At 42.0% G+C, this 27148-nt stretch overlaps 1 protein-coding gene across 1 annotated transcript; it reads right to left on the bottom strand.

Moving 5' to 3' along the window:
• Positions 1-280: 280 nt before the first annotated feature.
• Positions 281-26770, bottom strand: LOC307117650 (E3 ubiquitin-protein ligase TRIM39-like). Its single transcript, XM_079802630.1, has 7 exons — positions 26654-26770; positions 17565-18121; positions 13583-13678; positions 11739-11972; positions 8037-8187; positions 2398-2424; positions 281-1344 (listed from the first exon to the last, which is right to left on the bottom strand). Exons 2-7 carry the CDS (start codon positions 18117-18119, stop codon positions 803-805), a joined length of 1605 nt encoding a protein of 534 aa, XP_079658756.1. The 5' UTR covers positions 18120-18121; positions 26654-26770; the 3' UTR covers positions 281-802.
• Positions 26771-27148: the final 378 nt, after the last annotated feature.

A 27148-nucleotide genomic window follows, 5' to 3' on the forward strand; every position in this document is an offset into this window, starting at 1 on the left:
AAGTCAAAAACACTGTCATTGTGAAGCTTCTAATGCTCCTGCTTCTCCTGAAGAATATGCACTAGATTGAAGAGTCATCTACACTGAATAATAATATTAGTGTTTTCATTCACAATCTTTATTGTTGGATAAAAAACAATTATTCAACAATAAAGATTCTGTTTTATTCTTATCCTGTCTGTCTGTTGTAATGTTAATGTGAGCAGATGTTCATGAAGTTTCATTCTCTAATGTGTTTACATAATAATTATCTGTTTAGATTATAATCAATATCAGTTATAGAATTCAACACTTGTCTTTATTCAGATGCTGCAGTTATTAAAATATAAACCAAAAACCTCAACATTTCACAAGACATTCAATATTAACAGCTGGAGAGAAAAGAGAGAAAATGACTTCAGAAATGTCATCACAGAATAACAATAGAAACACTCTGGAAAGTTTGGAAATGTAGCATATTATGTAGAATTTCATTGTAGATTTGAAAAGTTACAGCAAAGTATAAATGAAAGAGAAAAGCAAACAAATCTTTGTGTTGATTAGAAAATATAGACTTGTAACAAATTGACCGTTCAAATGTAGTGATGAAATATAAATTTTTTCCACAAAACATATAACTCACAAATGTTTCATTATATTTGATGTTTTATCAGTGACTGATTATTTTAAGGGCCTGAATATACAGTTTATTTTTGCACTTGTACACATTTTGTCCATCACATATTCATTTCTTTATAATTGTAGTTCAAATCTACTTGATTCCGGTTTGTGCAAATTTCCTTTTGGTATTCATTCACATATTCTAATCCAGTAAAGGTGAGATGATCAGTGGGTTTGAGTTTTCACCTTCATCATTAAAGCATGGGCTAAAATATGGATAGAGTTTCTCAGTGAAAGTCTGACCAGTGAAAGAGTAGATCTGAGATCTGGACTCCACATCATAAAAAGAGACCAGACCCTCCTCATAATCCACAAACACACCCACCTTCTCAGGTTTCACTCTCAGAGATAAAGAGACAGATGGATCATCACAAGCTAAATATTGATTCTCTTTCCTCAAAGTCAGAGCCCAGAATCCATTATCAGGTCTCAGTGTGATCTCCTCCTTCCTGTTAATGGATTCTCTGGCCACTCCTAAATCCCACTCAGTCTTTCCCTTCACCTGCACCTCATAGTAAAATCTCCCTGAACTGAATCCCTGCTTTGCCAGAACACAAACAACGGGATCAAATCTCTTTGGGTTTTCTGGGACGTTCCGCCTAATGTCTCCATGACGGACTTGTTTTCCATCATCAGACAGGATGAGATATGGATTTGCTGTATCAGGATCCAGAGTCACATCCACTGAGAGAGATCAGACATTATCAATCAACTTCAGAATCATGTTCAGATGTACAGTATATAATCAGGGGTGCACATAACTCGTTTGGTCTGGTTCTCAAGGGGAGAAGCTGATTGGTGCTCACACTTATCCTACACGCTGACATCATCACTTTCCTCCTGACTGCTCTCCTCACCGTCTTCTTTTCTCTTCAACATGGCAGATGATATTCCGGTTTATTTTTTCTGGATTACGTTTATTTTTTTTAAGTTTAATTTTAAGGGTCAAATTAAATGTTAGTACTCAAAAAGCATGTCTAATTAATTGAAATATTGAAACTAACAATTTAATATAAATGTAGGGCCCTATGAAATATGTTTTTTTTTTTTTTTTTTTTAATTCTGCCTCATTTTGACCAAATTATGTTTTTCTGTTTTAATATTTCTGGATGGTTTAATTAAATTGTAATAATCAAAAAGCATGTCTAATTCATAAAAACATAAATTTCAATGAAATGTTTTTTATCCACAAATTCTTTATGTATTTTCTTGTAATCAAATGAAGATTTGTCTTTTAATTGATGTTTTAATCATGTGAAATTAAACAATGTGTTCTGCACAATGAGCTTTACTGTTCAAATTAAAACATGGAAGGAAAATTGTGCGTGCGTGTGTGGTAAATGAAACCGCATGTCTGCCATTCATTCACACAGAGATGCGCAGACAGAGGTGAGTATCCAAACACTGTACTCAAGTTAAAGTACTAATCTGAATAGTTACTTGAGTAAGAGTAAAAAAGTATCCAATAAAAAAACTACTCGTAGTTACTAGTTACTTCATAGCATAGCTTATATAACAACAATACAATAACATGTTAATATTTAGATAGATATTGAATGTAAATTGTTATTATTATCAAAATTAGATATCCAAATCCTTAAGTAAACATGTGCAAAAGCGCTTTCCTTCACGTTTTCTGCTGAGCATCGTTTATTTGTACCAGTTATGTGCAACCCTGTATATAATACAGATTGTTAACAGAAGTATTGTGAGTGTATTGTGTCAGTCACACTGTACCTGCAAACGTCTGAGCCCACGTCAACCCTGTGAACACAGATGACAATATAATGATGAATTATTAATAGGAATAATTTCAGGTTAACAGTGAGTTCCCTTTCGAAAGGGAACTCTCGCTGCGTCTAGCTGACGCTATGGGGAACGCCCTCGGCGTGACTGGTGTCTGAAGCTACTATCGAATCACGGCAAAGTCTTTGACCGACGTCAGCCCATGACGTCATCAACGTGCGACCCGGAAGTATAAAAGGGCGCCGTGCCAACACAAACACATCTTTCTCGTCTTCAGGGACTGTCTGTTTGAACTGCTATACGAGTTAAGGTAAAACAAATTCAATTATTAATACACACGAGTGTGTATTTACTGCCTGGGATCAAGAGCATGCACAGTCAAGTTCATTTGAAGTTGTTTGTGGGTGAGTGTGAGCGGTTTTCAATCTGAGATCGCTCCACTCTAGTCTGGCTTTTTTCCTGAGGGAAGAAAGTTTGGCATCTGGGACTGGATGATGCTGTCCCGCTCAAGCTGAGGCTGAGCGTTGGCATGCATCATGGGTTCTCAGATGCGGCTCGCCGATCGTCGCGACGATCTGGCGGCTAACGAGACTAAACAGCAAGTGCTCTTAGGGATGGCTGGTGAGAGTGGTATGAATCCTCTCAGCCACCTTGACCGTGTATGCTGAGCTGATGAATGTTATGGAACGTGCTGCGGGCAGGCTGCTGCTGCCATGTTGGCGCGTTAGAGGAGAGATCGCTCGTGATAAATTGCACGATCGATTTCTCCTTGGCCATAAACCATCAGCTCAGATGAGCTTTCCATTCCTTCTTGATCTTCTTACAGAGATCGAGAGGGCATGGAAGAATCCATATTCTACCCAATGTTCATCGACATCAGCGTTTTAACTTCGCTGATGTCGAGGGGATAGGGGGATATGGATATGTGTTGGGGCTACCGACTGGCGAGGAAAGTTTGCGAACTTTTCTCGCATTTCGTGGGCATCAACACTGAAGAGCTCAAACTCTGCCTTTCTAAATCACGTTGTGCTTTAATGGCAGGGGCATACACGGCAGCGGGTCAGGCTGGTGCTGCTTTTCACACCATGGCGGTGTTTCAGGCGTACCAGGCGGAAGTGCTGGAGGATCTCGACCTGGGGGCCGGGCTGTCCCCTGAGGCGGTTGCTGAGCTGCGCCGCACCACAGATCTGTCTCTCCGGGCCACCAAGCAGACTGCTGCTGCTATCGGCCGCTCTATGGCGGCTATGGTGGTTACGGAGAGGCATCTGTGGTTGGGCCTGGCTGATATCGGGGAGAGAGAAAAGGAAAAGTTTTCTCTTCGATTCGCCGGTTTCGCCTACTGAACTTTTCGGCACCTCCGTGGAGGCGGTGGTTGGAAAGTTCAGGGAGGCGAAGGCACGCTTAGCGGGATTTAAGACATGCATACCGCTGAGATCCGCGCCCCCACCCAGGCAGGCGGGACCTGGTCCTTCACGGCAGGACCAGAGTGCTAGCGTCTCCTCTCGCACCCCCCCCCCCCCCTGGAGGAGCAGGGTACAGAGGAGACGGGATTCCCACGGGAAAAAGGATCTAAGGGAGGTGATCCAGGACAAACGTTCTCAACGAAGGCGTTGGGGATGGATCACTTCCCTTGAGGGCGATTACATCATAGCCCTCTCCTTTTTCCTTTTTAATGTCTTTTTATGACTTTTACCCAGGCGCTTCTTACATCAGGCCTGAGGCGGGCCTATGGTGAGTAGAACTATGTTCTGATGGCCCGCCCGGACTTGCTCAGTGAGAACGCCCCTTTCAGGCATTCAAGGGCGGTAGAACATGGTGGTGAGAACCACACAATGAGTCTTCGCTCAGCATGCCGCAGGTGAGAGTGGTCATTTTTGTGTGTTATACTAAAAATATGTATTTCTTACAGACCCCAGGTTCCTATATAGAGTTGGGTATTCATCAGAGAGTACTGTCTTCCCCTGCTTAGTTAGGCTTTAACACAGCACCATTCTCTGGGCTGTGTATGTGAGCGTGTGTTGGCTTTCCCTGGTTGGTCAAGATGGCATCAGATAGGCCACCGCTTATGGTTATCAGAAGATGGGCCTCCTCTCATATTGAGGGTAGTGTTTAGGCCACCGCTCTTTTCTTTGAAATGTTTGCGGATTACTAGGCGGTAGCACACTTTTCTGATAGAATGTAGTGTTTGTCTACCGCTTAGGGTTACTATTGTCTTCGGTTCCCTAAGCCACTGCAGGTTGGATTAGTTTGTCTCTGTTACAGCTGAGCGCTACGGCGTCAGTTGGTATGTGGATGAAGGAGGCGCGTTGCTGAGGCACCGTCACCTTTGGTTGTACACCACTTAGATCGGAGGCCTCCTCTCATTGAGAGTCGTTGGTTTAAATAGCAGTCAGTTTGTTTGTCTGGCAGTTATTTCTCGTTTTTGCGAAACTCGTACAGCTTGTAGGCTTTTACAAGCCTCCCTGGAACGGGTCCCCATAGTAATGGGTAGCTATCATGTGTTAGGCCTCAGCAGGCCTCCATGAAAACGAGCCGTAGGGTCTAATGTTACTACAACCCACATTTTGCAAATATGTCTGTCCCAGTTAGCAGGAAGGATTGCACCGTTTTCAAGATTAAACGGTGACAGTGGTAGGCCTTATCAGGCCTCTAGTAAGGCAGGTGACAATGCTTAAGCATCAAGGTACTACTAGCCTAGCTGGCTATCAGGTTAAAAAGGGGTAATTACGCTCTCCTGAAGGTCGGCTGTCAATTGTAGGCCTCAGTAGGTCTCTTGAACAAGGCGCATTATCAGTTGGAAGGCCTCAAACCAGGCCTCACTGGAGGTATGTACCAATGTGCGCATCAGGACAGCTAGCCTGGAGGCTATCAGGTTGTAGGCCTCATCAGGCCTCCCCGAAGGCCCGCTGTTAGTTGTAAGGCCTTGCTAGGCCTCCCTGAGGGTGAGCTCTCAGGTTGTGATCACTACCAGAGGCAGGTTGTAGGCCTCATCAGGCCTCCCTGAAAGCCTGCTTACTCTAAGACCTTACTAGGCTTTCCTGAGGGTGAGTTCCCAGTTTGTGGTCACTCTCAGAGGCAGGTTGTAGGCCTCATCAGGCCTCCCTGAAAGCCTGCTGTTAATTCTAGGCCTTAATAGGCCTCCCTGACTCGAACAAGGTAGTAGGCCCCATCAGGCCTCCCTAAGGTGTTCCTGGGATCCAGTCATCTGAAACAGTTAGCACGCATTGCAAACAGGTAGCAGGCCTCTCCAGGCCTCCCTAAAGGCTGCTTATCAGGTAGTAGGCCTTAATAGGCCTCCCTTGAGGGCGAGTTCCTTAATCAGGATGCTCGAAAAGCCTGCGTAGCTTGACTGTCGGGTATTAGGCCTCAATAGGCCTCCCGGAGGGTGAGCTCCCAGATTGTGGTAACTCGAACAAGGTAGTAGGCCCCATCAGGCCTCCCTAAGGTGTTCCTGGGATCCAGTCATCTGATACAGTTAGCACGCATTGCAAACAGGTAGCAGGCCTCTCCAGGCCTCCCTAAAGGCTGGTTATCAGGTAGTAGGCCTTAATAGGCCTCCCTTGAGGGCGAGTTCCTTAATCAGGATGCTCGAAAAGCCTGCGTAGCTTGACTGTCGGGTAGTAGGCCTCAATAGGCCTCCCGGAGGGTGAGCTCCCAGATTGTGGTCACTCGAACAAGGTAGTAGGCCCCATCAGGCCTCCCTAAGGTGTTCCTGGGACCCAGTCATTTGAAACAGTTAGCACGTATTGCAAACAGGTAGTAGGCCTCTCCAGGCCTCCCTAAAGGCTGGTTATCAGGTAGTAGGCCCTAATAGGCCTCCCTTGAGGACGGGCTCCTTAAACAGGATGCCCGACTAGCCTGCGTAGCTTGACTGTCAAGTAGTAGGCCTCCATTAGGCCTCCTTGAGAAAACAAGGGTAACCTCAGCAGGCGGTATTGCTGTCAGGTAGTAGGCCTCACTAAGGCCTCCCTGAGGACGGAGTCCCGAGCCTGGATGCTTGGGTTTCCAGCATGGCTTGCGGTTAGGTAGTAGGCCTCTATAGGCCTCCCTGGAATACCCGCTATCAAGTAGTAGGCCCACAGGGCCTCCTTGAAGTTGAAGTTCCTGAGCTAGGCACTTTGATTACCAGTTCTCTGTGAGAACTTGTGGTAGTTGGGCCTACAGCTGGAGGTTACTCGCCAGGCAGGCTCAGCTGCTCCCCTCAATGAGGGTCGTCTATGAGTGCTCAGCCGCCTGAGCCTGGTCAGACGGTCGTAGGCCTCTCATGAGGCCTCCCTGTTAGATCAGTCATTAGGCCCTTTCGGCCTCCCTACTGCTTTGAAACACAAGCACCTGGTAGATCCTTGGTAGAGCAAGGGTTGAAAAGCACTACGCTGAGTATTGCTCTCTTGGACTTGGATAACCCGTCTCTGAGTTCCGGGCTAAGTAAGACTGCCTGTGTTTCAGTCCCTTAGCTTGGACGCCCTTTGGGCACCATCCAGAGGCTCTGTTTTGAACAGACAGGGTTGGCTAAACCGAAGTGTGAATAACACTTAGGGCACCAGGTCAGGCCTCCCTGGTGGCACTCGGGAGAACTTTTTCCCGAGTAGTGACTGGCTGGGGTTCCTTCGGGTCCCCTAGCCACATTCCCTTGAAGGGACCCCTTCATTGGAAGTAGTGGTCCCGGGCCTTCGAGCTGTCTAGATGGAACTCCACGCAGTGCGTTAGGGTTCCGTTTAGTTGTATAGCTTGGGCTATGACCGTAGGGAGTGCTGTCACTGTCAGCCCAGGACCTGAGGGGGAATCGCTCAGGTTTTTCTATGAATTACTTGAGTTGACAGTTGTCACTGCCAATGGGCAGACACTCCCCTCAGCATGGCGGCGTTGGTATATCGTTCCCCATAGCGTCAGCTAGATGCAGCGAGAGTTCCCTTTCGAAAGGGAACGTCTAAGGTTACTATGTAACCTCTGTTCCCTGAGAACAGGGAACGAGCGCTGCGTCGCGTTGCCATGCTTCAGGGCCTATCTGCCATACAGTCCCTTCAGACGAGAAGATGTGTATGTGTTGGCACGGCGCCCTTTTATACTTCCGGGTCGCACGTTGATGACGTCATGGGCTGACGTCGGTCAAAGACTTTGCCGTGATTCGATAGTAGCTTCAGACACCAGTCACGCCGAGGGCGCTCCCCATAGCGTCAGCTAGACGCAGCGAGAGTTTCCTGTTCTCAGGGAACAGAGGTTACATACGTAACCTTAGACGTTTCTCTCTATTGGCAGCATCAGTGGTGTGTAGTGAGTTCTGCTGATGTGTTAGTGTTTGTACACGGATAGTTACATCATGTTGCTTACATGTCTCTAAAGTAAGTTACAGTAATAGTGTTTTAACTGATTATAACGTGAGTTAAATTTAAACTTTACATACACTGGGTTTAGTAAGTGATTTTATCACACCAGTCTAATGCTAACATGGCAGGTTGAAGTTATGTTGCAGTTATATTTATGAACAGTGTGATCTTTTGCAGACAGAGAAAAAATAATTCACAGGTCACTGATGCTAAAATGTTATTTAATCCATAATTTTCCTTGAAATTGTTTTTTTCCTAGATAGTTAATAGCAAAATATATATATACACTGTATGATATGCACATACCAGTTTGACGGAGTTTTTCATGTAGAGTCCCATCTAGAGTTTTCTTCAGTTCAGTCAGAGCTATAATCAGAGACTTCAGATTCACATCAGAGTCAATCCTGATCTCAGTCCAGTTCTTGCTGTGTGGACGACTGTACAGAGATGAGCTCATCTACGAGAGAGAGAGAGAGAGAGAGAGAGAGAGAGAGAGAGAGAGAGAGAGAGAGAGAGAGAGGATAAAATATCTAATTTCTGAAATATTTAAATAAATGAGGCATTGTCCAATTAAATATGCACTGATTAGATTAAATATTCAGAACTGACATCTGAACGTTGGATAAAGTCAGATTCAAAGTTCTTGTTTGACTTTGTTGACATTAGAGTTAAAGGTTTTTACTGAGGGGATTCTGGATTTCTCTTTTTTTAAATCAGAAAATACTCTCAACAACATTTTTCATTTTTATTTTGTGTAACTTGATGTACTAAAATAACTGAATAACTGAAATAAAAATGAGTAAAAATTATAGACATTAAAAAAGACGTATAAAAATGAAAACAAATAAATAAAATGAAAATGACAATATAAAAGTATTACATAAAATCACTGCTTAAGAGAAACTGTCATGGCCTTTAAAGATATGTATTGCAATTTCAATCTACAGAAACTAATAGATAAGTTCACTAAAATAAACACATAAACGTGTATTTTGGATGTTTTCTTTCCACTAGTGTGAAACAACACGTTATAAAAAGCCCAAAATCTGTAAATTGACCAGCGCATAAACATCTTGCCTTAACTCATTTACGTATTGTGATTTTATTACTAGGGCTGGGTGTTGACACAAATTTCACAATTCAATTCGATTTAGATTCACAAGCTTTCGATTCGATTTTAGATTTGTTTCGATTCAATTCAATATCGATTATTTTGGAAATGTATCAGGCACAAAACATGGAACATTTTCTCAAAGAAAACAAATTTCTGAACTAATGTTGTAAACTATGGGAGTCAGCTGATTGACCTTGAGTACATTAGCCTACTAATATTGAAGGTAAAAATTAACTTAAGTTATAATATTATCTTAACAATTACATAATCATAATTCTACTCCAATTCGTTTTTTGAAATGTAAATATTTAAATAGTGGCTGTCATAAAAACAACTTGCCAGATTTATTCGTACATACATGCATTAAATATTGAAGAACATTAAAAAATGACAATGAATATCCAATGTAATGTGGTGCATATAATCTCTAGAGTTAATTTTTCTAGCTGACTAACGAGTTTATGGACACTGGATATGGTTTTTCTGAGGTAAATGTGATGTTACATGACATTGTTTACAAGCCGTTTTATTTGCATCTTTCTGTGGTTGAAACCATAGACTGTAAAACAATATGGACGTAGGTGTCCGTGACGTCACCCATAGGATTCTGATGAGCAGTTTTGAAGCTCAAAGTATGGACGAGATGGCCGTTGAAAAACTGATTGAGCGATTCTATGTGACATGTGTAGCCGGTGAGTTGGTTACTGATGTAATTAATGGGCGTGGCCAGGTAGGGAGAGGGTTTTTAAGTAGGCACCTGAAGGGAGATCTAGAGACGGGGTCCGATTTGTTGTGTGGACGCGTGTGGTCTGGCAGCACTTCCGGGTTTTGCGCGGATGCGGTCTGGGTGAGCAGGTAGGCTGAAGTGAACCTCGATTTGTTTTGTCACTTATTAAATATTGTTAAATTAAATGAGGTGTTTTTAACGTAGATGCAAACATTGTGCTGTCCGGCAGTACTGCTGTGGCTGAGTGTCCGCGGACATGGTCTTGTGAGCAGGTAGGATGAGTGAATCGATGGGATGCATATCCATAAAGCCTTGTTTACTAAAATGAGGTATCATGTTTTAGTGCACTGCAGATGCAGAGAGCGTGGGTCTGCATGCCGTTAGTCACGCCCGTTTTCATGTGATCGTGAGTTGGTGGCCGTGTGGCCGGTAACTGTAGAAGTTTTTTATATAGTGTCTGCAAATGTTTTTATTCTTTTTAGGATTAAAAAGTAAAACTATGTATTGTGTGTATTTTTTTGGTGTATAGTAATTTGTGTTTTTGTTTGTTTATTAGGCTTAGTTGATCGCTGTTCCTCCAGGGTTTGTTTTTGTTTTATTTTCCTCAGCTGGCCAGTCCCCGTATGTGCGCGCTGTTTGCCTCCAGCGCAGTGAGAAATTATGTTTGTACTGAACTGGACTGGCTAGTGAGGTGCTCTTTTTTTCTGTTGTCTTTTATTTGTTTTTGTTTGTATGCCATTTCCCAGCCTCGTATTGCCAGCCAACCTTTTTACCCATACTACCGTATGGATGCTTTGAAACCACATTAATTCATTTGCATGAGATTTATGGTTGCCGTGGAGTGTACGTTTTCCTGGTTTGATTTATAGTTTCTTTTGAGTGGTTTTCCTTTGGTGTAATATGATTTTTGGGAACACTTATGTAATTCGTTTTTCTCTTTATTTCGAATTATGTGTGATTTAAGCTGGGATTGTGTTGGGGTTTATGGAAGGTTGGTTGGTCATTGACATCTTTGAAGGGGGAATTTAACTTTTTGTTATTTGTTGTTTTTTTCTGTGTTGATTAAATTCATTTTGTTATAATTAATTTTGTATAAATAAAATAAGTTATTTTTGTCAGGAAAGTGGTCGCCCTTTGTTACACATGATACGATTTCGGTAAGTTGTCCTGTATCTTTTAACACACTTTCAGAAGCTCATTCATGTTTATTATAAATATTTTGCGCTGTTACTGGTATTAAGGCGGAAGAGAAGATCTGTTCAAGTTTGCTCTGCGTTTCCTCTTGAGCTGAGCGGCAGAGCGATCTCACGCCACAGCGCCAAAACTGTATTTATATTTTTGAATTTCGTTAAAAAAAAATAGACGCAATTTGAAATCTGAGACTTTGTTTCACATCAATAGTAATAAAGCACAAAGATTGTTGCAATTTATTGGATTGGAGGCGTGCTACAATGATTATTTCATTCATTAACTGAAAACAGGATGAGTAATCGATTCTTTGGATTTAAAAATCGATATTGTTTTATAAAAGTAAGAATCGATTAAAATTGAGAAATCAATATTTTTTATCCAGCCCTAGTTATTGCTGCTTCTTTCTGTTCTGTATGATTTCTAAAGCATGATAAAATGGTCAGAGCCTTTGTTTTACAATGTCTTACAGCCAAAGCTGTGACCGTCAAGCCTTGATCAGTATCAGCACCTCTTGTGACTTTAGGAATTACAAATGGTGGAAAGAAAGAGTGGGTTTGAACAGGAAAGCAAAAAGTCTTTGTTGATTTTCATTCTTACAGAAACTGTAAAGCTGAAATAACCTTTTTATGAAAAACCTTATATCTCTGGGACACTAGGTGGCTCTGTGTTCAAACTTCTCAGTTTCCTTCAGGACATGCTGACAATGAATCCTACCAAATTCGATATGTCAAAGTGTTAAAAACAGTCAGTATTGACGCTTTTGGCATGACCCAAGGAATCTGAGACCCCAAGCTCTTAATTTTCTGATAAACAGTTCAAAAATTTCGGTGCACCTCTTTTGCTGTGGCTTGTTTGGGACTATTGTCATTGGAGAAATAGAGCAAAAACAGAATATGATCATGTGACTCAAGTCCCCCACCTCTGGTTTGTCCTGTAATATTGTACATGATGGCTGATGAGACAGATGTTGACTGACCTGTAGGAGTTTGAGATGATCGTCAGTGTGTGAGAGCTGCTCCAGCTCAGTGTTTCTCCTCTTCAGCTCAGTGATTTCCTGCTCCAGCTCTTTAATGAGATCTTCAGCCTGTTTCTCTGCTGCTTTCTGCTGTTCCTCCATCATCTTCAGCTGCTCAGACTGACATCTCTCAATGGAGCGGATCAGATCAGTGAAGAGCTCAACAATGGAGGATTTCTCTTTCTCTGTGTTTCTCTGATGAATGACAACAGTTAAACGATGTTCCATTTGTTAATCGATTATGTATTCACATATTATTTAAAGGAATACTTCACCACAAAATGAAACTTCTCTCATCATCAATTAAACTCTTACTCTTCGCCTCTTACTCAACTCTTTCCCCACCAGCAATTTTTTAAAAAGTTGCCAATCACTGCCAGCATTTTTGATAATTTTCACAAAATTTCCATGCCCCCCAGAATAGAGTTTAATTCTATCTTAATGTATTCTTTTTTATCAACTGGGTAAGTTTAATAAAAAAAACATTATTTTGAGCAAAAATGCATTTTTGGATCAGATTCAGAAAGATGGTCAAAACATAGATGGTGAGCTCGATTGAGCTCATCAACACCCCCAAAGCTTTATAGTCCTATAGCTCGTCCTGGGTCGACATTTCATTAGGGTAACATGAGCAGTTTTGATTTCTGTTTAAAGGTCCCGTTTTTCCTGTTTTTTTGAAGCTTTGATTGTGTTTACAGTGTGCAATATAGCACGTGTTCATGTTTCGCGTGTATAAAAACACAGTATTTTTCACACAATTTACTTATCTGTATACCGCTGTTTTCACTGTCCTCAAAACGTCTTGAAAGATTTCCCTGTTCTATGAAGTCCCTCCTTCAGAAATACGTAACGAGTTCTGATTGGGCCAGCGGTTCCCGTGTTGTGATTGGACAGCAGCTTAGCGCACGTTACCCGGAAAGGTCACGCCTCTTACCATAACGGGGAGATGCATACACTCAAACTACAGCGTCCCTGGCCAAAGAAAGGTGATTTGACTCCGGGATGAAAATAACAGCGTCTCAACAACATGGCGACAAACTCACTCTACAAACGCAACCGAACGCAACACTTCCTCTTCTCCACGAGGGAGCAACAAGACCACGCCCCCTTTTCCGCGTATTCTTGTGGGCGGAGGTTAGTCAACAAACTGTTCTACTGACGTCATTAAAGCAGGAAGTACAGGGATGTAGAACAAACCGGCCGTTCACTGTAGGCTTTGAAAGGGAACTTCTGTTAAATAAAATATCTCGCTTGGCATTTAACTTTGAGCTTTATAATTTTACAGGCATTATTTATGCTCTAACAGCAACATTACACACTAACTAAAGTTTGAAAAATGGGATCACGAAGAACAGGACCTTTTATGTTGATTGCATTATTTTACATATGCAATCACTTGTTTCTGGTTCTTCTTCACCTGTGTTTTGATCAGGAGATTCAGTTCTCAGCTCTTTCAGATGATGTAGAATAGCAGAAAGCCGTACATTTCCGTCAATGGCGGGGAAAGAGTTAAAATGTGTGATTTTCAGTGTAACACAAAACAAATGTTCATGCTGCTCTTGAGGACGAGCTGTCAAAGCACTCCAATAGAACTGCATACAACTCAAGTGCAATAAACCAAGATTACTAAAATATGGTAGAACTCTCAATTTATTCAACACCTTTATTAATTAGATTGAAATATTATGACGCATAACATTTTTTGTAGATGTATTTTTTGATAGGATAGTTGGAGAGTGAACAGAAAGTGAAATCGGAAGTGACCATAAGTCCGGATATGAACTTGGGTTGATCGAAGCACAAACCTTTCTCATCTCTACTGAGTGTTTGATCTCTTGAATCTTTTTCATTCTGTCCTGGATCGTCTGATAAATGTCTGTCTGTGTCTGAACCAGCTGATTCTACATACAGAGAAAAACACAGACGCATTTATCACTGAATATATCTTTCCATCTTCTGACAGTCTTACATGTCAATGTCAAGACACAGGAAAGAAAACATTTAGGTTACTAATGTAACCCCTATTCCCTGAAGGAGGGAATGGAGACGTTACAGCGGACTGAACTGACATAATGGGATCTCAACTTTCAGTGGTAACAGAACAAGCCAATGCACATTGGCAAGTTAGATTTGCATCACAAGCCCTTCCCCGCTTCTGGGTATACTGTATAAGGCAAACTCTCACATTAAGTTTTCTGCTGAGGAGTCGAGATGGACTCCCTGCCGTTTCAGCGGAGATACAGGAGTTGTGGTGATGGGACGCAACGTTACATTAGTAACCTAGAGTTCCCTATCAGTCATTCAAGTTTAATGTTATGATGGTCTGAACTGATGTATTGGGATCCCTTTGGAAAGTGTTACAACAACTGCCCTGAGTAAGCCGCCTATTCCCCCTGCACCTGTTGGGGCGGAAGAAAGGACATGGCTTTGCACAGAGAATGTCGATCACTTGTGTTCCTTCTGACCCTATACAGTGAGACTACTTGATAACACTGGGAAAGCGTGCCTATTCCAACCAGAAATTAATGCTACGGAAACCACATCCTGCCCGTAGGGAGATAATATGTGGAGTTAAACATATAGACTGTCGATTTGGCCAGTGCTACATATGAAAGATCTCTATGGTAGAACCCGCTTTGTTCAGGGGTGGAGTCAATACTGTCACAGAGTTGGCAGAGGATAACCTAGGAAAGTAATCACAACATGTAGGCATCTAGTCTAGTACAGGGGCCGACCAACCTGGCATACACAGAAGTACTAGACCTGGCATCAGCATCTGACTGGCGAGGATGCTGGAGGAACTCCACCAGGGTTTAACAATTGGGGAACTCACCTGAGGAGCAGAATAGGAACTCGTATCCTGTCCTCAGAGGGGAATGGCGCAGCAAGAGAGACCGAGCCAGCCTACCCGGCATATTACCTGTTTGTATCAACACACTGGAAGAAACCGGCCCCACTCTGAGATTGTAGAATCTCGCAAATGTGTTAGGTGTTGCCCAGCACTCAGCTCTACATATGCCTGCCAGAGAGGTGCCATGCGCCAATGCCCAGGAGGAAGCAACACTCTGAGCAGAGTGAGCTCTCACTCCAAGGGGGCACGGCTCGCCTTGGGATTAGTAAGCCAAGCAATGGCATCCACTTTCAAGTGGGCCAACCTCAATTTGGAGACAGCCTTTTTCTTCTACTGGCCTCCATTGCAGACAAAGAGCTGTTCTGAAGTTCTGCGTGAGGTCCACGTACAAACACAAGGTGTGAATAGGACACAGCAATGCAACTGACATGGCTGAGGATTAAATCGACTAAGCTGTGTTTCCCCAGAGACTTACACTTTCAGATTGGAGGGAGACAGCCTTTGCTCCAACCTGTTTTGCAGGGCATCTACACAGGTTTTCCCTGCAAGAAGACAACCAGCAACAAAGGGGCTCCACTTCAAAGTGTAAGCGTGCCTCATAAAGGGAGATCTAGATAGTGATAGTGTCAACTACCGCTGGAGGTAGGCCACTTTAGCTCTCTGTGTCCCATCCAGAGACCACACGTGAAGATTCCAGAGGTCTGGATGCGGGTGCCAATTGGTGCCCCTTCCATGAGAAAGCAGGTCCTTCCTCAGGGGGATCCGCCAGGGAGGGGCTGCCTTGAGGAGCATGAGTTCTGGGAACCAGGTCCGGATGGGCACAGGGTCTGTGTGAGCAGGCTCACTGGGGGAAACGCATACTTGCGTAGACCCCGGGGCCAGCTGTGTGTCAGTACATCCATGCTGAGGGTTAACAACTGGCAGTGGGTTGTCTCCTGAGTTAGGATCGACACATGAAAATACATGTGTTTCTTGTCGATTGCTGCAAACCAATCTTGGTGGCGAACGCATGTGAGGATGCGTTTCTGCGTAGGAATCTTGAACGGAAGCTTAATCCAAGATAACCCACCGCCTTTCTTGGGCACAATGAAGTAAAACCCTGACTTCATATTGGCTGGAGGGACCGGCTCTATTGCATCCTTTGCCAGTAGGACTGCGATCTCCACATGCAGCATAGGAGCATCCTTGTCTGCCACTGAGGTAAACTGGTGGTAAAGTGAAGAGCTGTGGAGCACAGGGGCCCGCCTCTGAAGGCTCAGAGTCCTGGTGTGGGGGCCGTGAGTGTGGTGGCAAACTTACCTTGCTCCACAGTTCCTGTGTGGGAGAGGCTTGAGATGGATGAGAAGGCATTGTGTCATCGAATCACAGACAGCAGCAGCATTCTGCAGGGGCAGGATGTGTTTGATAGCCTTTGTCTGCTTTTGTACTGCCGTGAATGGCTGGGCAAAGTTCTCAACAGAGTCACAGAAGAAGCCGGCCTGGGAGATGGGGGAGTTGAGAAATCGACCTTTGTCAACTTCCTTTATCTTGGCCAGGTTCAGCCAGAGATGGCATTCTTGGACCACTGGCGTGGACATTGTCTGCCTATGAAACCGCTGTGACTTTTATTGCCCTGAGGGCGAGGTCCATCGCTGTCTAAAGCTCCTGTATCAACCCTGCACCAGCTCTACCCTCGTGCAGCTCTTTTTTTGGTTTGACCTCATATACCTGCAGGAGGGCTATAGCATGCAGGGCAGAGGTGGGCTGTCCAGCGGTGCTGTAAGCCTTGGCTGAGAATGTAGCCGAGAACTTACAGGCCTTGGATGGGAGACACAGACGACCCTGCCAGGTAGAAGCCTTTTGCGGGCATAACTGCACCACAACTGCGCGCTCCAATTGAGGGATCTCCACGTATCCTTTGGCCACCCCGCCATCGAGGGTAGTGCGAGCGGAGGAGGCAGCGGAACGGTTTCTGGCAGAAAAAGGTGCCTTCCACGACATTGTGACTTCCTCGTGCACTTCCGGGAAGAAAGGGACTGAATTGGGAAGCTGCTGTTCACTGTGTGCCACCCAGAGACACCAATCATCCAGCCAGCCCGGGAAATCATGCCAGTCAGTTCCAGGTTGGAATCAAACAACATTGCTACTCTCCCTGAAGGGGACAGAGCAGTTGAATCTTCAGTCGATCGACACCGGGTTCTCTGCGGGACCCCCGAAAGAGATGCTGGGTCCCCATGGGAAGGACGAGCAACCGCAGCAGGAAGTGCCACAGCCTGTGATGTGAAACATGAGTGGGAGAGCTCCCACTGTAATCCACAGATCACCCTGTGTATTAACCGAAGGGGCTCTCTGCTGCGTAGAAAGACCAGATCGGGGAATAGAAGAGGGGAATCCACCTTTTTCAAGGTATCTCAGTCTTTATCTCAGCATCGCAATGGTCATCTTCCCGCAGTGGGGGCATGACTCATGAACGAATGTTACCTCAGCATGCTTGGGCTGTCAGACGAGGCCAGGAAATGACCACATCCCTTTTACATAAATTGCTCTTTAGATGTTAAAGCGCCCAGCGGTACAGCCACTGCACTTAACCGTGCAAACACTCAGCAACCGCGATCTCTGCTGGAATGTGCCATCACACCAACACAGTAACAGCTTCCCTCTTGTTTAGTAGACTCACTGAATGATGATCGAAGAGCAGAGTGAAACAATGTCCGCTCTGCTCTGAAGCAAAAGCTTAATGTGCGAGTTTGCATGCTTCCTTATATACCCGGAAGCGGGGAGTGGCTTGCGATGCAAATCTGACTTGTTGGCTTGTTCTGTTGCCACTCAAAGGTGATTGGGCCCTCAGGCAAGATCCCTATATGTTCAGTTCAGTCCGACGTAACATTGAATGTGACTGACTGATAGGGAACTGCATTTCATGGGGTGTTTAAAGTGTTTTGTCTGTATCTCTTTACCTTCTTCTCTCGACTCTCCTCCTCTATAGGAACAGTGTTGTGAGTCCTGTGTTCTCCTTCAGTGCAGAACAGACACACACACGTCTGATCATCTCTGCAGAACAGCTCCAGAGGTCTCTCGTGTTTCTGGCAAATATAATCCTCCAGATTTTCCACAGCATTGATGAGTTTGTGTTTCTTTAGACGTGGGACTCTGAGATGAGGCTCTAGATGAGTCTCACAGTAAGAGCATTGACACGTAAGGCAGGTCTTCACAGCTTTCTGCTTTCTTTCACCACAGGCGTCACAGAACACCTCAGGTTCTCCTAGATTGAGCTTCTCCTTAAAGTGTTGCGCAACCTCTCTGAGTGTTGTATTAATCTTGAGATCAAGTCTTTTGCTGAATGTGTCTTTACAGAGAGGACAGAAGCAGGTCTGTGTGTCCGTCCAGCACTTGCTCAGGCAGGATCTGCAGAAGTTGTGTCCACATGGAGTGGTGACTGGATCAGTGAACACTTCCAGACAGATGGAGCACAGGAGCTCCTCATTTAGTGCTGGACCACTGGAGGACGCCATGGCTGAAAAGATAAGTAATGACAATATATTATCTACACGGCTAAAGAGAGCAATTTTGATAATTATATGCACTGAATAAATTAGGCTATGGATTTTGCATGTTAAATACTCAGTGCTGGGGAGTAACTAGTGACATGTGACGCAGTTATGTAATTTAATTCCAAAACAAATGTAACTGAAAAAATGTGTAATTAAATTTCAGCTACTTATGAAAATGTTAATGATTAAAAAAGGATATATCTGAATATTTTCTGTAAAAAGCTAGGATATGTTTAATAATATTAGTTTGTTGCTTTGCCTGTTTTTGATGTGCGCGAGGTCTCCTGTCATTTAAAGGCTGTTTAGTAAAGCAATGCTATTCTGATGCTTTTGATTGCACCACGTCTGCCAATCACATCAATCCACATTGCCCCTGAAAGCTTTAGGCTACAATCTGTCTGAGAGTTGCCACTATGGTGAGGGATAAAAATGCATTCCAGTGCTGGAAATTTAAAAATAATTTCATGCAGAAATCAGAAAAGGGCGAGAATATAACAAGACAGAGCAAAATATGTTGGCCAGCTATTAAAATGCTTTATACATCGAAGGTTTCAATGTTGAACCTGAGGAAGCATCTCCTATGATGAATGTTAACATGAAGCGCCACCTAGAGGAAAAATCTCTTGAGTAGTTTGTCCCGTTATGATTTATTTATCAAACAACGATTGGAGTCTAAAACATATTTTAGGGGGAATATAACTTTATTTTATTTTTTTATTGTTTATGACAGCTACACAGTCTGTTTGGGTTGAATCTATTCTTGATTCTGTTATTGAGAAATCAATATTAGGTCTTATATGGTATAATATTTTCTAGAGGTCGACCGATTCATCGGTTTTGCCGATTAATCGGCACCGATAGTTTATTGGTGGAACAATCGGTTATCGGCAAAAATCCACACCGATAGTTTTTCCGTGATGCGTCCGTTGCTGGAGCGGCTGAGAAGGGTGCGCTGTTATTACACACTATGAGAGAAGGGCCTGCTGCCATTGTATAGCGCGAGAGCGGCCTCTAGAGGCAAAAAAAAAAACTCACTGACGCCTTGTGTTTTCATTCACACGTGAGGCTGCTCGCTGCAAGGAAAGCACACGCTGCACGGAGAGCGCTGACATGTCAGATGCGGGTTTAAAACACGACAGCGAAACGGTATGAATACTGAACACTGCAGTACTTGTTGCCAAATCATTATAAAGTAATTCATTTCTTGACTAGATGCTGCATTAACAGGTAAAGAACAGCAGTGTGTATGTTTGTCGACGAGGCTGAGAGGACGCTAAAAAATAAGCAGTACCTCAAGCAGTTAAAACAATGTGATAAAAACACACGCAAGTCCGACGCAAATGTTGCATATATAAAACTAGTGATGTGAGAAAGCAAACTGTATCGTCATGCTGCCGACAGAAACATAAACAAAGCAGAAGCACATTCGTTTTTTATTAGATACTTGCATTCTAAAAAAGCTGACTGTTTGGATTTATATGAAATTGTAACACCACAATAAGATTCCATTTGTAACATTAACTACGGTTAATAAATGCTATGGAAGTATTGTTCATTGTTAGTATGTTAATTTCAACATTAAATTGAGTTTGAATGTTTATTTTATCTGGTAACCTTGGTTAATGCACTATGAACTAACATGAATGATCAAGGTACAATATTGCTCTTATTAAATGCTGTAAAAATGCATAAGGCATATAGTTCATGTAAGCTAACACATCCTTGTTGCATAGGGACTTGCATAGTGTTACCTATGATATGTGCATGCATGTTTCTAGGTTATAGGTAAAGAAACAAATTTGACCTGTAATATTTAATGTTTAAATTATTTTCTGAAGAATTTCTGTTAGAACTTCTTATTTTAATATTCATATTTATTTGTTATTCATTTAGCATATTTTCATGGATCAGTACTGTTTTTTTTTTCTTGTTATAAAGTTCAGCACTGTTTTACTTATGTTTTTTTATCCAGTATCCATTTTAAAAACTATCAGTCGATTAATCGGTTATCGGCAAGTGCGGTCCAACCCAGTTATCGGTATCGGTAGAATCCACTATCGGTCGACCTCTAATATTTTCCCTTCATACACACAAAGTAGTAAAAAGACTAGTATGCAGATTTTTACTCATTTTTTTGTATCAGTTAGAAGAAAAACATGAAATTAAGGTTGAACCACTGTAGTCACATGGATTATTTTAACAATGTCTTTCTGGACCTTGAAAGTGGTCATTAAATTGCTGCCTACGGAGGGTCAGAGAGTCTCAGATTTCATCATAAATATCTTCATTTGTGTTCTGAAGATGAATGAAGGTCTTTTTGGGTGAACTAACACTTTAACTTCTGGTCTGAGACGCTGGTCTGTCATTTCTGATGAATCTGTGGCACTGCAGCTGATAGGCTACTATTGAGAAGAACAAACTGAAGAAAATAAACAGAAACTAAATATGCGTCTCTGAGAGCCACAAAACTGAAACATTTTAATACCATCATAAGATCTTTTATAGAAGACAACACAATAACTAAATAAACACCAAGTGTCATTTCTGTTTAATGGAGTTACCCAGATAGCAATGAGTCGGCGGACCACCGGCGGTGATCCGGCGGCTGTAGAAGCGTCAGAATTGCGTAATCGCAAACACGTTTGACGGCGCACCGCCGGCGGCAGCCGGCTTCCTACCGCCTTCGTTCCGCCGCCGGCCCGCAGGCAAACCGCCGTTCCGCCGCCTTTATACCAGAAGGCGGCCCGGCGGAGGCAAACGCTTTTTTCGAGCGATCTGCCTCCGCTTATTGTGTAATAAATAATATACATTTATTTATTTATTATTCATATATTTGTAACATGCAGTTTATGATGGATAATAATTGAACAAACCAGATAAATTCCCATTTGGCATTTTTATTCCACATTTCAAAGTACAGTAACTGTCAATGATACAAGATAATATAAATGAAATACAAATAACAGACAATAAATAAGCTTAAATAGGCCTATAAATAATTAAAAAAAAAAACATTTTTACTAAAGAACCTGCATGTTTAAATTAAATTTGGTTTAAAAAAAAAAAAAAAACAGCCTTACAAGCAAATTATAACACTTACAATATCTGTTAATAACAAAGAGGTCAGCTCTGGGATGAAAAGAATTAAACACTAAAAAAAAAAAGGTTCTATATTGCACCAAAAATGGTTCTTGGCTCGTAATCATAGGGGAACCTTTTTTAGTGCTATATAGCACCAATTTTGGTTCTTCAGCGGTTCTTCAGAGGTTCTTCACCGGTTCTTTGACTAAGGTGCTATATAGCACCTCTGAAGAACCGCTGAAGAACCACTGAAGCACCAAAATTGGTGCTATATAGCACTAAAAAAGGTTCCCCTATGATTACGAGCCTTTTTTTTTAAGAGTGTACCATTAAACATTATATCAAATAATGAGGATATTTGGTACCAAAGAATGTGCAGGATACCAAATAAATCGAGGTATAACATCACATTTAACAAGCCATTTCTAACAATAGGATAAATGGTAATAATTTAGAGTAAAGCTCTGGAGAAGAATAGAACAGTAGTAGAACAGACCATTATAACAAGCCTGACTATGGGTTAGGGTTAGGGTTAGGCCTAACCCTAACCCCGACCTCCAGAATGAGGCAGCGCAAATTGGCTTATCTTCAGTGATTTCTTGTGCGCCTATATAAAGGACAAACAACCTCGCCATCCCATATCCATCCAAGGAGCTGCCTTCAAGGCAGGGTCACAGGGAATAAAAAAAAAAAGTAATTTCCACAGTGAACAGTGTGGATTGGGTGAGTGTAGCCTGAAACTTCTGGCTTCTTTAGGGGTCTTGATGTTACTGACTGCAGGATAAAGAAAGGGTTCCAGGTGTCAGTAGTCAGCCTAGGTGTAAGAGGTCGGCTGTGGGTCCCTCTCAGCTGTGCGGCATCTTTTTCCGCCTTCACGATCAGATGTTCCTTTCAGGTAACGCATAACGTTAACCTGGACCGCCTCATCAGTGGCATCCTGGGTTGCCGGGATCTTCCGGATGGCTCCTGTAGAAAATACAGATCTGTCATTCCATTTGAATGGCATAAGGCCACACACATCTACTTAAATATATATCAAATTTATATATTTATATATATATATTACTTTGAACAATGGTCTTCAGGAACATGTCTCTAAAACATGCTTTATCCCCTACACCAGTCCAGGTTGTATTAATGGAAAGGTGATTAGAGAAGATACTCTGAAGCATTCGCCACACGGTTGTTTTTAGGTCCCTCCCACATTTGATTGCCAAAAACCGAAGCTGAAAATACAAAAAAGTGTTACAAATTACATATCTCTGAAGCTTCTCATACATAAATATAAAAATGTGACAGGCTGTGGATTCAGACTGTAGAATATGCAGTGTACAATCTTAAATTTTACTTTTTAGATTACCCTACAGCATTATAAACAAAATCAGCACACTTACTGGAGCTCTTTATCCTGCCTCAAACTGTTGTCAAGCAACGCCAAATGGGTTGTCTAGGGGGAGTAACAGACCCCCTGGCAGGGAGAACTCTCCAAAAGACACATTGGCACTGAAATGTTGCCGCATAGTGTCCATTTTGTTGTCCATGCTACGCACAACATCGCCAAACTCTCCAAGACGTCGCAGCATTAGTATCTGCACCTACAGGGGTTCACCGAATAAAAGAATAAAGCAGTCAGTCCTGGTCCCTCAACTACTAAACTATGACATTTACAACTAGGTCTACTACATGTACAGGTGGCCCCAGTGGGAATTAAACCAACAACCACAGGTGTTGTTTGCAAGTTGTACCTGATTGCCCAGTACGAGCAAACGTCGTCAACATTGTTTCACTTGCTTCACCTGCTCTTGAAGTGAGCCGCTGCCATCCGAAGCTACAAAATGAAAGGCATTTGGTAATTTTGGACCTACATCACAGTCAAAGAAGTAAAATTTAAGAAAGAGTGCATGTTCTCACCTGCTCGTGCATTGCTTTCCCTCAGGGCTTGGTTCTCATTCTGGAAATCTACATTAAAAAAATATATATATATATATATATAAATAACTAAATAACTAAAGGCACAATTTTCCATACTGTTTAAGTTTCCAACAGCTGCAATTTCCTGTTTGTCCATCTCAACTCCTTTCAATATTCTTCTCCTTATAGCCCAGTAACTAGACATTGTGACTAACAATTTATTTACCTTGAAAGCCGAAACGATTGTCCAACAGTAGGTCTCTTGGATGAAGATAACCGATTGTGCTCTGGTCAAGGTATCTGCAAGAAAATGTGAACAAAACCACATTGTTAACGTTATATACAGAATATACAGTAGCTATGCTGTGGGGGGGGGAAACTGGTCAGCCAAATGTGGAACAGTAAAATGTATTCATTCAGTGTAGTGATTCAAGTAAACTGCATTGTCCTCAAACATAAAAAGTACAGCAGTTCAGAGAAATAACTCATAAATCACCTTAAATGCTAGAAGAACAGTAGCAACACAGCACATGTTAGCTAACACTTGCTAAAACTGACCTAGCAGCATGCTTGTTCGGACTAACAAAATAATTTAAATAACCTATATACATCATTCTGTTTTGTTAAAAAACACCAAAAGTTAAACTTAAGTCTTTCTAGATGTAAAGCTTTGGCTAATTTACCTACAGTAGCTAGATACATTTTAACATGTAGAACATGCTTGAACTCAGTGTGTAAAAAAGGCGAAACAGCACGTGTTAGCACTGTGTATTGTGCTCTAGACTAGCAGCGTGCGTGTCGGCACAAACAAATTAAAACAACCTACCGGTTAGGGGTGGTGAAAAAAATCAATTATCGATTAATCGCGAGTATGTTATGGACGAGCATGAATCGATCATTAAATTTTCAAAAATCGATTTTTTTATTTATCTAAACCTGACACTACCACCGTGTGTGTGTGTGTGTTCATTAGATGAATGTAAATCTGTCGTTAATGCTGAGATGATTCTGAGGGAACACTCTAGAAATCCTCCCGCCTCGCCTCCTCTGGAGCTCAGGCACATTAGCATTAGCGCGTTAGCACGGCTCAGATTCGCGCACAAACACCGAATAAACGCCTTCAATCCGCAGATTTATGAGCGCTTCAGATGAGCGAGCGCGACACACATCGACGCGCACATTCGCGGGAATTAAGGCGATCCTGAGGACGCGATGAGCGGATCTCACACACACACACACACACACACAGCCGGACTGATGCTGGAAACACACCGCCGCTCCGCTGCACCGACCCGCGGCTCCCGCTCACGGAACCGAACGGGCCTCGACACTCCTCCGACACGAACCCGTTTTTCTTCTGTCGTTTTTTCCCCTTTTGTCTTTCTCACGTCAGGAAACGAACGAGAGGAGCTCGAGCGTTCCACGCGCTCCCGCCCCCCTCACGCGCGCACCGCATCCATCACTATTGACATTTTGTCACTGTATTCTACAGTACAGTATATAAGCTGAAGCTACAGTAAGTTGTTCAAAAATGTTCATTTTGTCTTCTTAATGATTAAATTGGACAATTTTCTTCTAGAAAGACAAGGTGTTTGGAGAAAAAACTTCTTCTTTACCTTGACATGTTTCGACTGCAACCTGCAGTCTTCCTCCACCTGAACACGTTGTCTTTCTAGAAGAAAATTGTCCAATTTCTACAGTATGTTGGTTCTGATCTACTTCCTAAAGGAAATAAGCCTTTCATTTATTTGTTATTGTTTAGTTCAACTTGATGAGTCACAACACAATGTGATGTATTCATTTCTGTGTAACTACACGACACTACACGACAAGTGCTTTGAGTTGTTGTTACTCAATAAAAGAGTTAAGTAATTCAGTAGCTGACTTTTTTTTTATACCGCAATCACTTTGTAGTGTATTTTCGTTTACTGTTGTGAAATGGAAAATCAATAATCACTAATCAAGAATCGTTAATAATCGTAATCGAATCGAATCGGGAAATCAGACAGATTAACCACCCCTACTACCGGTATATACATCAAAAATGAACATAATATTGTGTTACACAAAAAGGAAACATGTACTTACTTAAACGCTCGTAGTCGAGGATATTTTCTGATCTCCTCTCTTCAAATACTAAAACCGTGTGATGAGTTGCCGGCCGCTGTTGGTAAATCTGTTTCATACGTTTTTCCGGTTTGTCTTCCGTCTTTTTTAGGTATACTGCCCCTCTCGGCCGGTGGAGGTACTTCTCTGTTTGGTTTGGTTTTATTTTTATTTAAATTAGTACATTTATAGACAGTACAATACAAAAAGTACAATGAGAGAAAAATAAAAATAATAAAGCATTGTGGTACAGTTCCGAATATGTAGAACAAAGAATAACAACAAATATAACAATGTATATAAAATAAATAATAAAAATAAGAATTCTGAGATAGAAAATACTTTATAATATTAAGGCAGTCACATGAAATTGAAAAGCTTTCAGGTTTCTGTTTTTGTAAGCTTTTTGTTTTGCGACCTCATGTTTGAAAGGGTTTCAAAGTATATTGTAAAAATCAGCTTTATAAAAGGTAATATTAGAGGGCTTCTTTTGAGTTATTCTTGTCTTATGAATGTATAATTTTTCCTAAATAATTAATAATATATTTTTGTTTTTCAGAAAAATATGGGTTTTGAAAACAAAGTAAAATGTCATGAAGTTCTAAGTTCTAATTTTTTGTCATGTCTATTTTAAAGTCAGTCCAAAAAGAAATAGAAAAAGGGCAATACAAAAATAAAAGTGTTCAATATCCTAAAATGAACTTTCAAACTTTCTTAACCCTCTTATTATGCTAAAAAAAAAAAAGTATTACATCCATTATGGGTCAAATTGACCAACACTGTTTAAACACACTCAACATGCAAATAATCAAGTGAAAATGTAAATGTAATTTCCTAAACCTAACCTTATCATGGAATCAAGAGTCAAGAATCTGTTATAAACCCTAATGGCTTTGGAGCAAAAAAAACTAATATTTGATATAATTCACATATAGGCTAGGCTATTATGATTTTATAATCGCTTCAAATGTGAGAACTAGTTAAAATGCTGTCAGTTCCACTCTATTTCCCAACAAGCCAAACATAGCCAACGTGGCTGGTCGAATTTGAGAGTAGAAATCCTTGTATATCAAAGCGGCTTGCCGCCAGCCGGCCGCGGTCCATTAGGCGGAGGCAACCGCCAGAGAAAATGAAGCCGGCGACCCGCAAGAAATGGGAGTGACGTATTCGGCGGCAAACGTTTCATCACCGCCAGCGGGACGCACCTATAGCCGACAGCTTAGGGCCGGCGGCAAAAAGAAGCCGTGCCGATATTTTTTGCTATCTGGGTATGATTTTCACTGAACTTCGTTTATTCTGTCTGCAGTTCACACACTAGCTGTTTCTGATATGTGACACAAACATTCTTATATTGCATCATGACATTAAACTAGTGAACTTACATTCCCATCGCTTACCTGTGAGTGAATATCAGATCTGATCGTTGATTTCAGAGTTTCTGAATGTTGTTGTGAAGAAGCTTCAGGTTCATCTGTTCAGTTTCACTTTCACTGAAGTCTTCACACACATGCAGTGATGTCATAGAGCTCCGCCCATAATCATGAATATGAAGCAGTTCCTGATTCATCCCTGATGAAAACAGTGTAAGAAACTGTTAGAATATTATGTGTAGTTTTGTTAAGTTCCTTAATTTTTTATGACAACAGTGGCAAATATCAAGTTATTATCACAGTTTATACAATTGCCGATTGTTAGAAGTGGCACATACTTAACATAGAGTAAAACAATAAAGGCTTTTGTAAAGTTGCTAAAAAATAAACGATGAAGGCATGGTAAATTTTAAAAAAAAAAAAATCCATAATTGTTAGTTGTTATTAAAGCCGACCCAGGGGCCTAACTACAGGCAGTGCAGATATCGCATTTCAAATCAAATGCGCTGGTTTCAGATTTGA

The sequence above is a fragment of the Gobio gobio genome, assembly GCF_949357685.1.
Source record: "Gobio gobio genome assembly, chromosome: 21".
In the NCBI taxonomy this organism is placed as follows: Eukaryota; Metazoa; Chordata; class Actinopteri; order Cypriniformes; family Gobionidae; genus Gobio; species Gobio gobio.